The sequence below is a fragment of the Salmo salar genome, chromosome 16 (assembly GCF_965601325.2).
Source record: "Salmo salar chromosome 16, fSalSal1, whole genome shotgun sequence".
In the NCBI taxonomy this organism is placed as follows: Eukaryota; Metazoa; Chordata; class Actinopteri; order Salmoniformes; family Salmonidae; genus Salmo; species Salmo salar.
In genome coordinates this window covers 1966204-1978886 of record NC_138306.1, presented here as the reverse complement: position 1 = coordinate 1978886, position 12683 = coordinate 1966204, and the positions used below count along the sequence as shown (strand labels likewise).

The following is a 12683-nucleotide window of genomic DNA, read 5'->3' as shown; positions in this document are numbered from 1 at the left end:
TTTACAACGAAAACAAAACATTAGATTATGTCAGCAGAGTACCCACCCAGAAATAATCAGACACCCATTTTTCAAGCTAGCATATAATGTCACATAAACCCAAACCACAGCTAAATGCAGCACTAACCTTTGATGATCTTCATCAGATGACACCCCTAGGACATTATGTTATACAATACATGCATGTTTTGTTCAATCAAGTTCATATTTATATCAAAAACCAGCTTTTTACATTAGCATGTGACTAGCATTCCCACCGAACACTTCCGGTGAATTTACTAAATTACTCACGATAAACGTTCACAAAAAACATAACAATTATTTTAAGAATTATAGATACAGAACTCCTCTATGCACTCGCTATGTCCGATTTTAAAATGTCTTTTCGGTGAAAGCACATTTTGCAATATTCTCAGTAGATAGCCCGGCATCACAGGGCTAGCTATTTAGACACCCAGCAAGTTTAGCACTCACCAAACTCAGATTTACTATAAGAAAAATGTTATTACCTTTGCTGTTCTTCGTCAGAATGCACTCCCAGGACTTCTACTTCAATAACAAATGTTGAATTGGTCCCAAATAATCCATAGTTATATCCAAATAGCAGCGTTTTTTTTCGTGCGTTCAAGACACTATCCGAATGGTAAAGAAGGGTGACAAGCACAACGCATTTCGTGACAAAAAAATTCTAAATATTTCATTACCGTACTTCGAAGCATGTCAACCGCTGTTTAGAATCAATTTTTATGCCATTTTTCTCGTAAAAAAAGCGATAACATTCCGACCGGGAGTGGTGGTTTTCGTTCAAAGAGAGAAAATAAAAACATCTCGTGCCCTTGTGCACGAGCCCCAGTCTGATGGTCCTCTAACAGGCCACTATCAAAACGCGCTAATGTGTTTCAGCCAGGGGCTGCCTCGATATCATTCAGCTTTTTCCCGGGTTCTGAGAGCCTATGGGAGCCGTAGGAAGTGTCACGTTACAGCAAAGATCCTCAGTCTTCAATAAAAAGAGCCAAGATGAACAAGAACTTGTCAGACAGGCCACTTCCTGTAAGGAATCTTCTCAGGTTTTTGCCTGCCATATGAGTTCTGTTATACTCACAGACACCATTCAAACAGTTTTAGAAACTTTAGGGTGTTTTCTATCCAAAGCCAATAATGATATGCATATTCTAGTTACTGGACAGGAGTAGTAACCAGATTAACCTCTATGGGCTAGGCGGGACGAATTCGTCCCACCTACGTAACAGCCACTTGAAGCCTGTGGCGCGATTTTCAAAACCTTAAAAATCCTATTACTTCAATTTCTCAAACATATGACTATTTTACAGCTATTTAAAGACAAGACTCTCGTTAATCTAACCACACTGTCCGATTTCAAAAAGGCTTTACAACGAAAGCAAAACATTAGATTATGTCAGCAGAGTACCAAGCCAGAAATAATCAGACACCCATTTTTCAAGCTAGCATATAATGTCACAAAAACCCAGAAGACAGCTAAATGCAACACTAACCTTTGATGATCTTCATCAGATGACAACCCTAGGACATTATGTTATACAATACATGCATGTTTTGTTCAATCAAGTTCATATTTATATCAAAAAACAGCTTTTTACATTAGCATGTGACGTTCAGAACTAGCATACCCCCCGCAAATTTCCGGGGAATTCGCTAACATTTTACTCAATTACTCACGATAAACGTTCACAAAAAGCATAACAATTATTTTAAGAATTATAGATACAGACCTCCTCTATGCACTCGATATGTCCGATTTTAAAATAGCTTTTTGGTGAAAGCACATTTTGCAATATTCTAAGTACATAGCCCAGGCATCACGGGCTAGCTATTTAGACACCCGGCAAGTTTAACACTCACCATAATCATATTTACTATTATAAAAGTTTGATTACCTTTTGTTGTCTTCGTCAGAATGCACTCCCAGGACTGCTACTTCAATAACAAATGTTGGTTTGGTCCAAAATAATCCATCGTTATATCCGAATAGCGGCGTTTTGTTCGTGCGTTCCAGACACTATCCGAAATGGTAAAGAAGGGTCGTGCGCATGGCGCAATTCGTGACAAAAAAATTCTAAATATTCCATTACCGTACTTCGAAGCATGTCAACCGCTGTTTAAAATCAATTTTTATGCAATTTTTCTCGTAGAAAAGCGATAATATTCCGACCGGGAATCTCCTTTTCGGCAAACAGAGGAAAAAAATCACAAAGACGGGGGCGGTCAGGTCACGCGCCTAAGCCCAGAGTCCCTTGATCGGCCACTTGAGAAAGGCGATAATGTGTTTCAGCCTAGGGCTGGGATGACGACATTCAGGTTTTTCCCGGGCTCTGAGCGCCTATGGACGACGTAGGAAGTGTCACGTTAGAGCAGAGATCCTTAGTAAAAGATAGAGATGGCAAAGAAGTTCCAGAAATGGTCAGACAGGCCACTTCCTGTAAAGGAATCTCTCAGGTTTTGACCTGCCATTTGAGTTCTGTTATACTCACAGACACCATTCAAACAGTTTTAGAAACTTTAGGGTGTTTTCTATCCATATGTAATAAGTATATGCATATTCTAGTTACTGGGTAGGAGTGGTAACCAGATTAAATCGGGTACGTTTTTTATCCAGCCGTGTCAATACTGCCCCCTAGCCCTAACAGGTTAAATCGGGTACGTTTTTTATCCGGCCGTGTAAATACTGCCCCCTATCCCCAACAGGTTAATCCAACCACGGTGTCAGATTTCAAAAAGGCTTTACGGCGAAACCATAACATGCGATTATCTGAGAACAGCGCCCAGCAGACAAATCATTACAAATAGTTACCAGCCAAGTAGAGGAGTTACACAAGTCAGAAATAGTGATAAAATGAATCTCTTACCTTTGATGATCTTCATATGGTTGCATTCACAAGACTCCCATTTACTCAATAAATGTTTGTTTTGTTCGATAAATCCCTCTTTGATCCTAAAACCTCTGTTTTGTTTGTGCATTTTGTTCAGTAATCCACAGGCTCAAAAGCAGTCACAACAGACAGACAAAAAATCCAAAAAGTATCAGTAAAATTTGTAGAAACATGTCAAACGATGTTTATAATCAATTCTCAGGTTGTTTTTAGTCATAATAATCAATAACATTTCAACCGGACAATAGCTTCATCAATATAAAAGGAAAACAAGTAAGGCGTGCTCTCGGTCACGCGCATGAAAAACCTCTGGGACACTGCAGTGTCCACTCGTTCAAAGTGATCTTACTCCCGCATTTTTCAGAATACAAGCCTGAAACTATTTCTAAAGACTGTTAACATCTAGTGGAAGCCATAGGAAGTCCAATTTGAGTCCTAAGTCAATGGATACTGGAATGGCATTCAATAGAAAACTACAAACATAAAAAATCCCACTTCCTGGATGGACTTTTCTTAGGTTTTTGCCTGCCATATCAGTTCTGTTATACTCACAGGCATTATTTTAACAGTTTTGGAAACTTCAGAGTGTTTTCTATCCAAATCTAATTATATACATATCCTAGCTTCTGGGCCTGAGTAGCAGGCAGTTTATTTTGGGCACGCTTTTCATCCGGAGGTGAAAATAGTGCCCCCTACCCTAGTGAGGCTAAGACAGTTAGAAAAGCTAGCTACTCTTGATTGATAGCCTGAAATGTCTTCTTGGTAGATGGTTCGGAGATTGGGGACGTATCTGGGCTAGCTAAAGCCAACTTCATAAAATTGCTGTGGCTAGTAGTATTACAGATTTTTTTAAACGTACAGCACAAATCTGTGGTGGCACGTGCCCCCTATGGCATGAAGCCTATTCTAGCTCGTCCTAGCCTAGCATAGCCCAGCCTAGCTAATCCTAGCCAAGGCCAATGAGAGGTCAATATACAGCAGGACTAAGATGGAAAACTTGGAGCCTAAATTTGGTAGGACAAAAATACCAAGGCAATCTTACAATTTTTTTCTCTCTCGCCCTCCCCCACCCACAGTAAGATCATGTTCGTCCTGCAGATAGGTAGTGTGTCCCAGACAGACAGTTGTAACACAGCCCTGGACCAGCCTGACACAGTGGACAGAGCTGTGCTGCTACAGTACACTGTCAATAATGGAGTTAGCTGGCACGTGATCGCCCAGCACCAGCCCAAAGACTTCATCAAGGCCCAGAGAGTGTCCTACAACATCCCACTGTGAGTGAACCTATACATACAGAGATGTTTTTCCTTCCAATAAAGGTTTATTTAATTTAGATTAATACTGACACACAGCTCTTTCTCAGTTCATCCTTCTGTGATTCCTTACGTTCTCGCCCCAATATATCCAATATTAATGTTCTAGACACGTTTCATTGGAACATTTCACGAACATTCCTGTGTCTAGTTTTCTGAGGGTTAGGACAAAATTCCATCTACGTCCCATCAAACATACAATTTATTAATGTTCTAGACATATTTCGTGGGAACGTTGCAGTGTATCAGTTGTCAGGAAGTCACCTGATGGTCCCAAAGAAATGTTCTCATTGCACATCACGCCTTGTTACTGTTGGCTCTGATTAATGAACCACTGATCCATACACAGCTCTTGCTCTGTTGGCAAAGTTAGGAACACACAGTAATTATACAGTAATTATTATTCATCATGTCCTCACTTGTGATTTGAACTCACAATCTCTTGGTTCACTGCATTCCAATATTTCTACTACGACACAATGTCTGTGTCAGTTATCAGTTAATCTGACTACTCTCACATCATTGATTTGATTTACTCATTTCAGCAAGTACTTTCTGTATAGTGCTCTAATGTTGCTGAGGCATTTTACCCTGTTCTAATGTTACTCCTGAATCTCTATGATCCATAAAATAGTTTTTATTCTGTGTACTTTTAACAAAGCACGTTTTTTGTCCATTAAAATAACATCAAATTGATCAGAAATACAGTGTAGACATTGTTAATGTTGTAAATGACTTTTGTAGCTGTAAACGGCAGATTATTTATGGAATATCTACATAGGCGTACGGAGGCCCATTATCAGCAACCATCACTCCTGTGTTCCAATGGCACGTTGTGTTAGCTAATCCAAGTTTATCATTTTAAAAGGCTAATTGATCATTAGAAAACCCTTTTGCAATTATGTTAGCACAGCTGAAAACTGTTGTTCTGATTAAAGAAGCAATACAACTGTCCTTCTTTAGACTAGTTGAGTATCTGGAGCATCAGCATTTGTGGGTTCGATTTCTTCAGAAATTCGTCAGTCTTTTCTTGTTCTGAGAAATGAAGGCTAATCCATGCGAGAAATTGCCAAGAAACTGAAGATCTCGTACAACGCTGTGTACTACTCCCTTCACAGAACAGTGCAAACTGGCTCTAACCAGAATAGAAAGAGGTGTGAGGCCCCGGTGCACAACTAAGCAAGAAGACAAGTACATTAGAGTGTCTAGTTTGAGAAACAGATGCCTCACAAATCTTCAACTGGCAGCTTCATTAAATAGTACTCGCAAAACACCAGTCTCAACATCAACAGTGAAGAGGCGACTCCAGGATGCTGACCTTCTAGGCAGAGTTCTTCTGTCCAGTGTCTGTGTTCTTTTTCCCATCTTAATCTTTTCTTATTATTGGCCAGTCTGAGATATGGCTTTTTCTTTGCAACTCTGCCTAGAAGGTTAGCATTCCGGAGTCGCCTCTTCACTGTTGACGTTGAGACTGATAAACTTGGATTAGCTAACACAACATTTCTCCCATTCTTCTCTGCAGATCCTTCTCTGCAGGTCTCTCGATCCTGACTAGTCTCCCAGTCACTGAAGATTGATGAGGAAAACATTTAATTGAATCCATTTTAGAATAAGGCTGTAACGTAACAAAATGTGGAAAACGGGAAGGAGTCTGAATACTTTCCTAATACTCTGTATAATGATGAAAAAAGAAAACTGGACACAGGAATGTTCTTGCAACGCTCCCATGAAATGTGTCTAAAACATTCATATATTTTGAGAAGATGGTAACTATGTTCTGTGTATGTTTGGTGGGACGTTGATGGAATATTCTCCTACCCCTTAGAAAACTGGACACAGGAATGTTCTTGCAAAGTTACAATAAAACGTGTCTAGAGCATTACTATTGAATATTCTGAGAACATGGTAACCACGATCTGGGTAAGCTCTGTTTGACATTAAGGGAATGGTCTCTTGGAAACAGTTATTGCACGTCACTGGAACATTCCTATGAAAACATTAGATATGACCTAATAATGCTTAAGGGAACGTTCATTAAACTTGTGGGAACATTTGTTTTAAGCTAGGTAGAGAGGACATGAGTGTTCAAAAAAAAATGATTGAGAAAGACCCACACCTATTCTTAATCTCTGACCTCTAACTTTCACAGAGAGGCGAGAGTTAAAGGGGTGGAGCTGCGGTGGTGGCAGCCGCGTCACGACGGTGTGGGACATGACCAGTGGGCGCTGGACCATGTGGAAGTAGTTCTGTGAGTATCTCCAACCATCCTAGTAACCCCTGGTTCCTCATTCCCCAAACAATCCCCCAGGCTGTTATCCAAACCGCCCTGTTTTTAGGCTCAATCTGCCAGTCTGTTGTGTTCCTAATGTTTTGTACACTCAGTGTAATTCATATGATATGTTACGAATTACAATTCAAACAAACGTTATACATTACAATTTGTACAATATGTCACGAATTTGCAAAATGTATGACATGTTATGAATTCCCGTTTTTGTGGCTAACGTTAGCTAGGTGGTTAGGTGGCTAAAGCTAAGTCTAGGCGTTAAGGTTAGTGTTAAGGTTGGGAGTTAGGTTAAAATGTGAAGGTTAGGGTTAGAGGAAGGGTTAGCTAACATGCTAAGTAGTTGCAAAGTATCTCAAATGTAGTAAGTAGTTGCTGATTAGCTAAAATTGTCCATGATGAGATTTGAACACGCAACCTTCGGGTTGCTAGACATTCATGTTATATGGCTACCCATCCACCCTGACCAACCACCCTACGTTCATTTTTGCCATAAGTAGCCTTCTGTCTCACGTAACCATAACAAACGTAACACATTGAGTGTTTGTCACGTCCTGACCTGACCACGTCCTCTTATTTTCTATGTTAGAGTAGGTCAGGGCATGACTGGGGGTTTGTCTAGTTATTATTTTCTATGTGGGGTTCTAGTTTAGTTTTTCTATGTTTGGTTGATTTGTATGATTCCCAATTAGAGGCAGCTGGTAATCGTTGTCTCTAATTGGGGATCATACTTAAGTAGCTTGTTTTTCACTTGGGGGTTATGGGATATTGTTTATGTGTAGTTGCATTGTAGTCACGGTTCATTTATTCTTTATTTGTTTTGTATTTTTCTAACTTTGTAATAAATTATGTGGAACGCTACTCACGCTGCGCCTTGGTTCGATCATTATTATGACAAACGTGACAGTGTTGGATTTGCTTTTGCTATGTTACGTCTAGCCTATGAGACCAGGCTGCATAAGATGCTATTGAATGTCATTAAGTGGCCAATGCATTGTAAATGTTTCACATAAGTGACAGAATGTGTATGTATAGGCTTGATGTCCACCATGTTGTTCACTAAGTTGGTCCTGTCAGTGCTGGTGTCATCAGTTGGCAAACAACAAATACCCAATATAGTACAAATATTCACTGTTTAGGTTTATATGATATCTGTCTTACGTCACGGCAAAGCACACACATACAGTACACAATACACACAGTCCTTACATGAGCTGTCCCTGGTTTCGTTTGGCCTCGACCTGCACTCCTCCACTCCCACTCTCCCACTCCCATTGCTGGTTTTCAACATTCAACAACAGTGTCTGCTGAACAGAATAACTGTACGTGATCCTCACACTTCTCTCTTTTATTTCTGTGTCTCTGTTCCACCACCACTCCTCACACTCCTCTCCTCCTTTTCAATTGTTTCAATCGTCATCCCGTGCCTCTCCTCCCTGGCCTTACAATCACTAACATGTGTGACCATATTCCTCCTTTTCCTCCACCTACCTCCTCCCCTTCCAACGCTTCTTCCTCTGCCTGCGCTTATGCTATTCTGCTACCTCATGTCTTATCATTGCTCCATCTCCTCCTTCCTCTTCCTTCCAATATCAATTTTTTCCCTATTACTCCCTCTCTCGTTCTCTCTGGTGTATAATGGACGGATTGGTCCTCTCTTTCACTCCTCCATTTCCATCTGTTATTGTCTATCGCTCTCTCTTTCTCTCTACATCCTTGGTCTCTTTTGCTTCTCTCACTCCCCTATTCCTTTTCTTCTCTCTTGCTCTACCTCTCTCTGGATACTTCCTGCTCCCTCTTTCTTTCTCTACCCCCCTACCCCCTCTCTCCCTCCTCCCTGGCTCCCTTCGCCTCCCCAGGCGGCCGGGGTTCCTGCCCCCCCAGAACTTTCTGCGAGCCTGCAGCACCCCCCTCCACCCCCTCCTCCCCTCTCACGCTCTAACCTCTGCTCTCTTCTGTATTCTGCTCCCTGTGGCATTGCTGTAGAGTCAGGTAAGTCTTCCGCCTCTCCCCTCCTGTGACACCCCCTCACCCTTCAGCTACACCCCTGACCCCCTTTTCTGTCAGCATCTCCTTCACCTGAATCCCCCCACCCCACCTCCACAGAGGCACAGGACACCCACTATCATAAACCAGGTGCAGGCTCTTTTCAAGGCCCATCCATGACACACAGACAGAGCTATAGTTCAGACAATACAGATAAATAATTTGAGGAAGCAGGTCTCTCAAAATGTAAAATATATAGCTTTTCTGAAGATCTCAATTGGTCTGCTTCATGTTTATGTGTATTTGTGTGATATAATGCATCACTATATCAATGTCTGTTGCGCACTTGCAGCCATTGTGTTTTAAGTATGGCTTTGGTTTAATGTGGTTACATGTGTGCAGATCCTAGACACGTAGCACACTCTGAGGATGACACTGCCACACAAGTTAAACAGTTCAGGCACTGTAATATGGGTAACACACTTACCTCTTCATTCTAACCTGAACATCTAACATCATTATATTAATTAAACCCAACACACACTAGAATATAGAGCATAATGGCATAACTTCAGATTGTCAGACACCACTAAGGACCTAAAACTCATCAGCCCTGATCATCATCATCAGAGTAACCTCCTCCATCCAAGTCCTTGCATGACTTTTTAAATCCACCGTTGCAAAGCTCCCCCCCACCTCCATGGCTGCCGGTCCATGGACCACAACCTTCTCTGAATTTGGAGCTCCCGCCATACTGTCCTTCGCTTTTGTTAATGAGAAAAAAAGAGAAAAAACAGAAGCGGCCAGACAGACATCCCATTTTAGTTAGCAAAGCACCCCACCACGCCCTCGACCCCATCCCAGTTTCTGCCACCCTCCGACCTTCAACCACACCCCTCCACCACACACCTCCCGACCCCCCCAGCTTTGCAGAGGCCACTGGATGCACTCCAGGCATACTGGCACCTCCCGCTGGACAGATGATGCAATGACAGGCTAAGCAATCACAGCTTCTTTTTGCGTCTAATTACCTTCTCTTTCAATGTATCTCCTCCCTCCCTCAATCCCCTGCACCTTTATTACTTTGATTTGTTTTTCCAAGTGATATGATGGCTGTTACTCTACGAACTCTGACCTCAAACACTCTCCTTCCTTAGATCCTTATAACCATGGTCAGAGTTAGAAAACCCAGAACCCGACCACATCTGTAGATAATGTCTGTGACCATGTCTGTAGCTCTCTAGCTAGTCTTGTGTCCTGTAGTTCTGTTGTTCAATGTCTTGTCCTGTTGACCTGTCTGCTTATGATACTGCCATTGAGAATGTGTCAATACATACAATATTGTTCACCTATAAGATGATGGTCACATACACATTTCAATATTCAGTAAGTAATGCACATCTTAAAGAAACAGTCCACCTTTCGCTAAATCGAATATCATTTTTGAGTGTTTGAGGTTATGGGTGAAACCCAACTGAAAATGCCAGCATGGATCTAGAAGTGTGTGAGCTTGCATATGAGAGTGTATGTGTGTACATGTAAGAGGGTGTCTGCATGAGTGAGTGTGTGGATACTGTTAATACCACTTCCTGGTCACTAATGGTCTCCCTCCTCTCTTCCTCTCTTCTTCCCACTCTCTTTCTCCTCTCTCTCACTGTCTTTGTCTCCCTACAGCACTCGTAAACAAAACTATATGATGAACTTTGCCAGACAGACCGGCCTACGCCACTACTACAGCCGAAAGAGGCGGGCACTGCTACAACATCGTGCCTAACCTCTGAGAAGAGGATTCGTCCTACGACCTGCCAATCACACATATGACCTACCAACCAACCACATTCCTTTCTCCTGATGACATATCACCCTGTTGAGTCCCACCCACCAGCCAATGGATTCCAGTCAGCCTTGGACCACACTCCCTCCCTCTCCAACCTTCCAATCCCCACTCTGCCAGACATGGGCCCATCCCATCAGTGTACGCTGTAACCAGTCAGAAGCCTTCCCCACCCCCATATGATGGGAAGGAAGGAGACGTGACGGAGCAACAAAGGCAACCATTTTGTTGACTTTTCATGAACTTTCGGGTTTCTAGTTGTTTTCTAATCGTTGCTGTACATGGTTATTATGATATGATGATTCCCTGTTCCAGTTGCGATACGATGATGATGATGATACCTCCTGGCTTTCCCCGTCACCCCATCCTACCCACCTCCTAGTCCTACTACTACCACACTGTGAAGTTATTCCGAGAAATCAGTAATGACCAGGGAGCATAGAGTTGGATAGAGAGCACACTGTCACAGAATTGATAATGGCAAAGATAGGGAGTGAGCCCCCTTTCCAACTCTATGCCAGGGAGCTGGGCTAGCTGGATGCTTCCAAGATCAGCTGAAAATTCACCTGCTTCGCGCCAGTACCTGAGGAAGATGATGATGATGACGATCATAACAGTGATAAGGATGCTAAAAAAAGTACTGTGTTCTTGCTGTTCTGTTCAGTGTGTCTGTGTTCTTTTTGTGATGGTTTGACTGTTGTGCTCCGTTCATTCGTTTTTTACTAATTCATATTGTGCTATTTTTGATTGGATTAGTTTTTTCTCGTTTCCGTCTTTTCAGAGGCAGACGGAAGAAAGGAAGGAACACATCGCAAAAGGGGGGAATAAAAGACAAATAGAAAAAAAAGAAAACAAATTTAAGACTGAACAATGATTTTTTTATTTTATTATTTTTATATATGTTGGTTCCCGAAAATACAGATATTTATGGTAAGCGGTTCTCCACGTAACCTATTTAAAGATGCACTGTGCGTGAAATCTGTATGTTATTTTCTAGTGTTAAGTTATTAGGCAGTCATCCAGCCTCTCTCAAGGCTATTGTGCTGCAACATCCCCCCCTCCTCTCCTCCCCCATTCTCTTGTGCTGTTACCCGCATCTCTCTCTTTCTCTCTGCTAAATTCTGTTCCCTGGAGATGAGGCTCCATCAGTGTTGTTTCTTGAAGTCTAATGTGTAATGTGGACCCTCTCCCAGCCCTATCTCTCAGTGTAACTCCAGTATAGCAGTCTCCTGTACATACAGTATATGTATATCCACTATGGGGAGACCCAGCAGCCTTATAAAAGGGAAATAAAGAACTGTCCAAACCTCAGATAGCTGCTTGGTACAGTATGTGTGTGTGAGTGTGTTTATAGATTTATAAAACAACGTTTTACCCACATAACGTCAAAAGGAGACACCACTACGGGTACCGAATGAACTGCAGCACTGTGTCAGGTGCTAAAGTAATTATGGTTCCCACTAGTTACCACAGCCACAAAGTCAAATTGGCTATATCATAAAAAGTCAACAGCAACTATAGTCACAGCAGGTGTAGCTCATGGTGTAGATCAGGGTTAAAAAATGTTTACTGTTGGACATGGGTTCTCAGATCCTCAAAAGGTTCTACAGCCACCTTAAAAATTGTCAAAGACCCCAGCCGCCCTAGTCATAGACTTCTAAACAGCTTCTACCCCTAAGCCATAAGACTCCTGAACATCTAATCAAATGGCTACCCAGCCTATTTGCATTGCCCCCTCCCTCTTTTACACCGCTGCTACTCTCTGTTGTTATCATCTATGCATAGTCACTTTAATAACTCTACCTACATGTACATATTACCTCAACTAACCGGTGCCCCTGCTCATTGACTTTGTACCAGTACCCCTGTGTATATAGTCTCGCTATTGTTATTTTACTGCTGCTCTTTAATGTCATGTTACTTTTATGTTCTTATTCTTAATTGTACTGCGTTGTTGGTTAGGTGCTCGTAAGTATGCACTTCACTGTAAAGTCTGCACCTGTTGTATTCGGCGCATGTGACTAATGTCACAGGCCGGCTCATAGCCTGTGGCAAAAATGAGAGGACATCAACAACTGGTATAGGCCAATTCCAAAACGTTCTTTATTATAAAACAAAACTATTAACAAAGAAAAAGGAATGAGGTGTGGAAATGTCATAATGTAAGGTGTAGGTAAGGTGCATGGATGCGTGAATATGTGTGTGTAAACATGACTGAATGGAAACTAACTAAACCAACAAACGAAACCGGATCATACCTGGAGGAGGAGGAGGAGGAGGAGGAGGAGGAGGAGGAGGGGAGGAGGAGGAGGAGGAGGAGGGGCAGAGGGAGAGCCAAGCGAGCCAGAAGCTCAGCA

At 42.0% G+C, this 12683-nt stretch overlaps 1 protein-coding gene across 1 annotated transcript in view; it reads left to right on the top strand.

Annotated features, from left to right (window-relative positions):
- Positions 1-11637, top strand: part of LOC106573022 (reelin) — a 318880-nt gene extending 307243 nt beyond the window's left edge. Inside the window, 3 exon segments of the mRNA XM_082962453.1 lie at positions 3986-4183; positions 6372-6470; positions 10167-11637. Coding sequence (XP_082818579.1) covers positions 3986-4183; positions 6372-6470; positions 10167-10266 — 397 coding nt within the window. The 3' untranslated portion in view covers positions 10267-11637.
- Positions 11638-12683: the final 1046 nt, after the last annotated feature.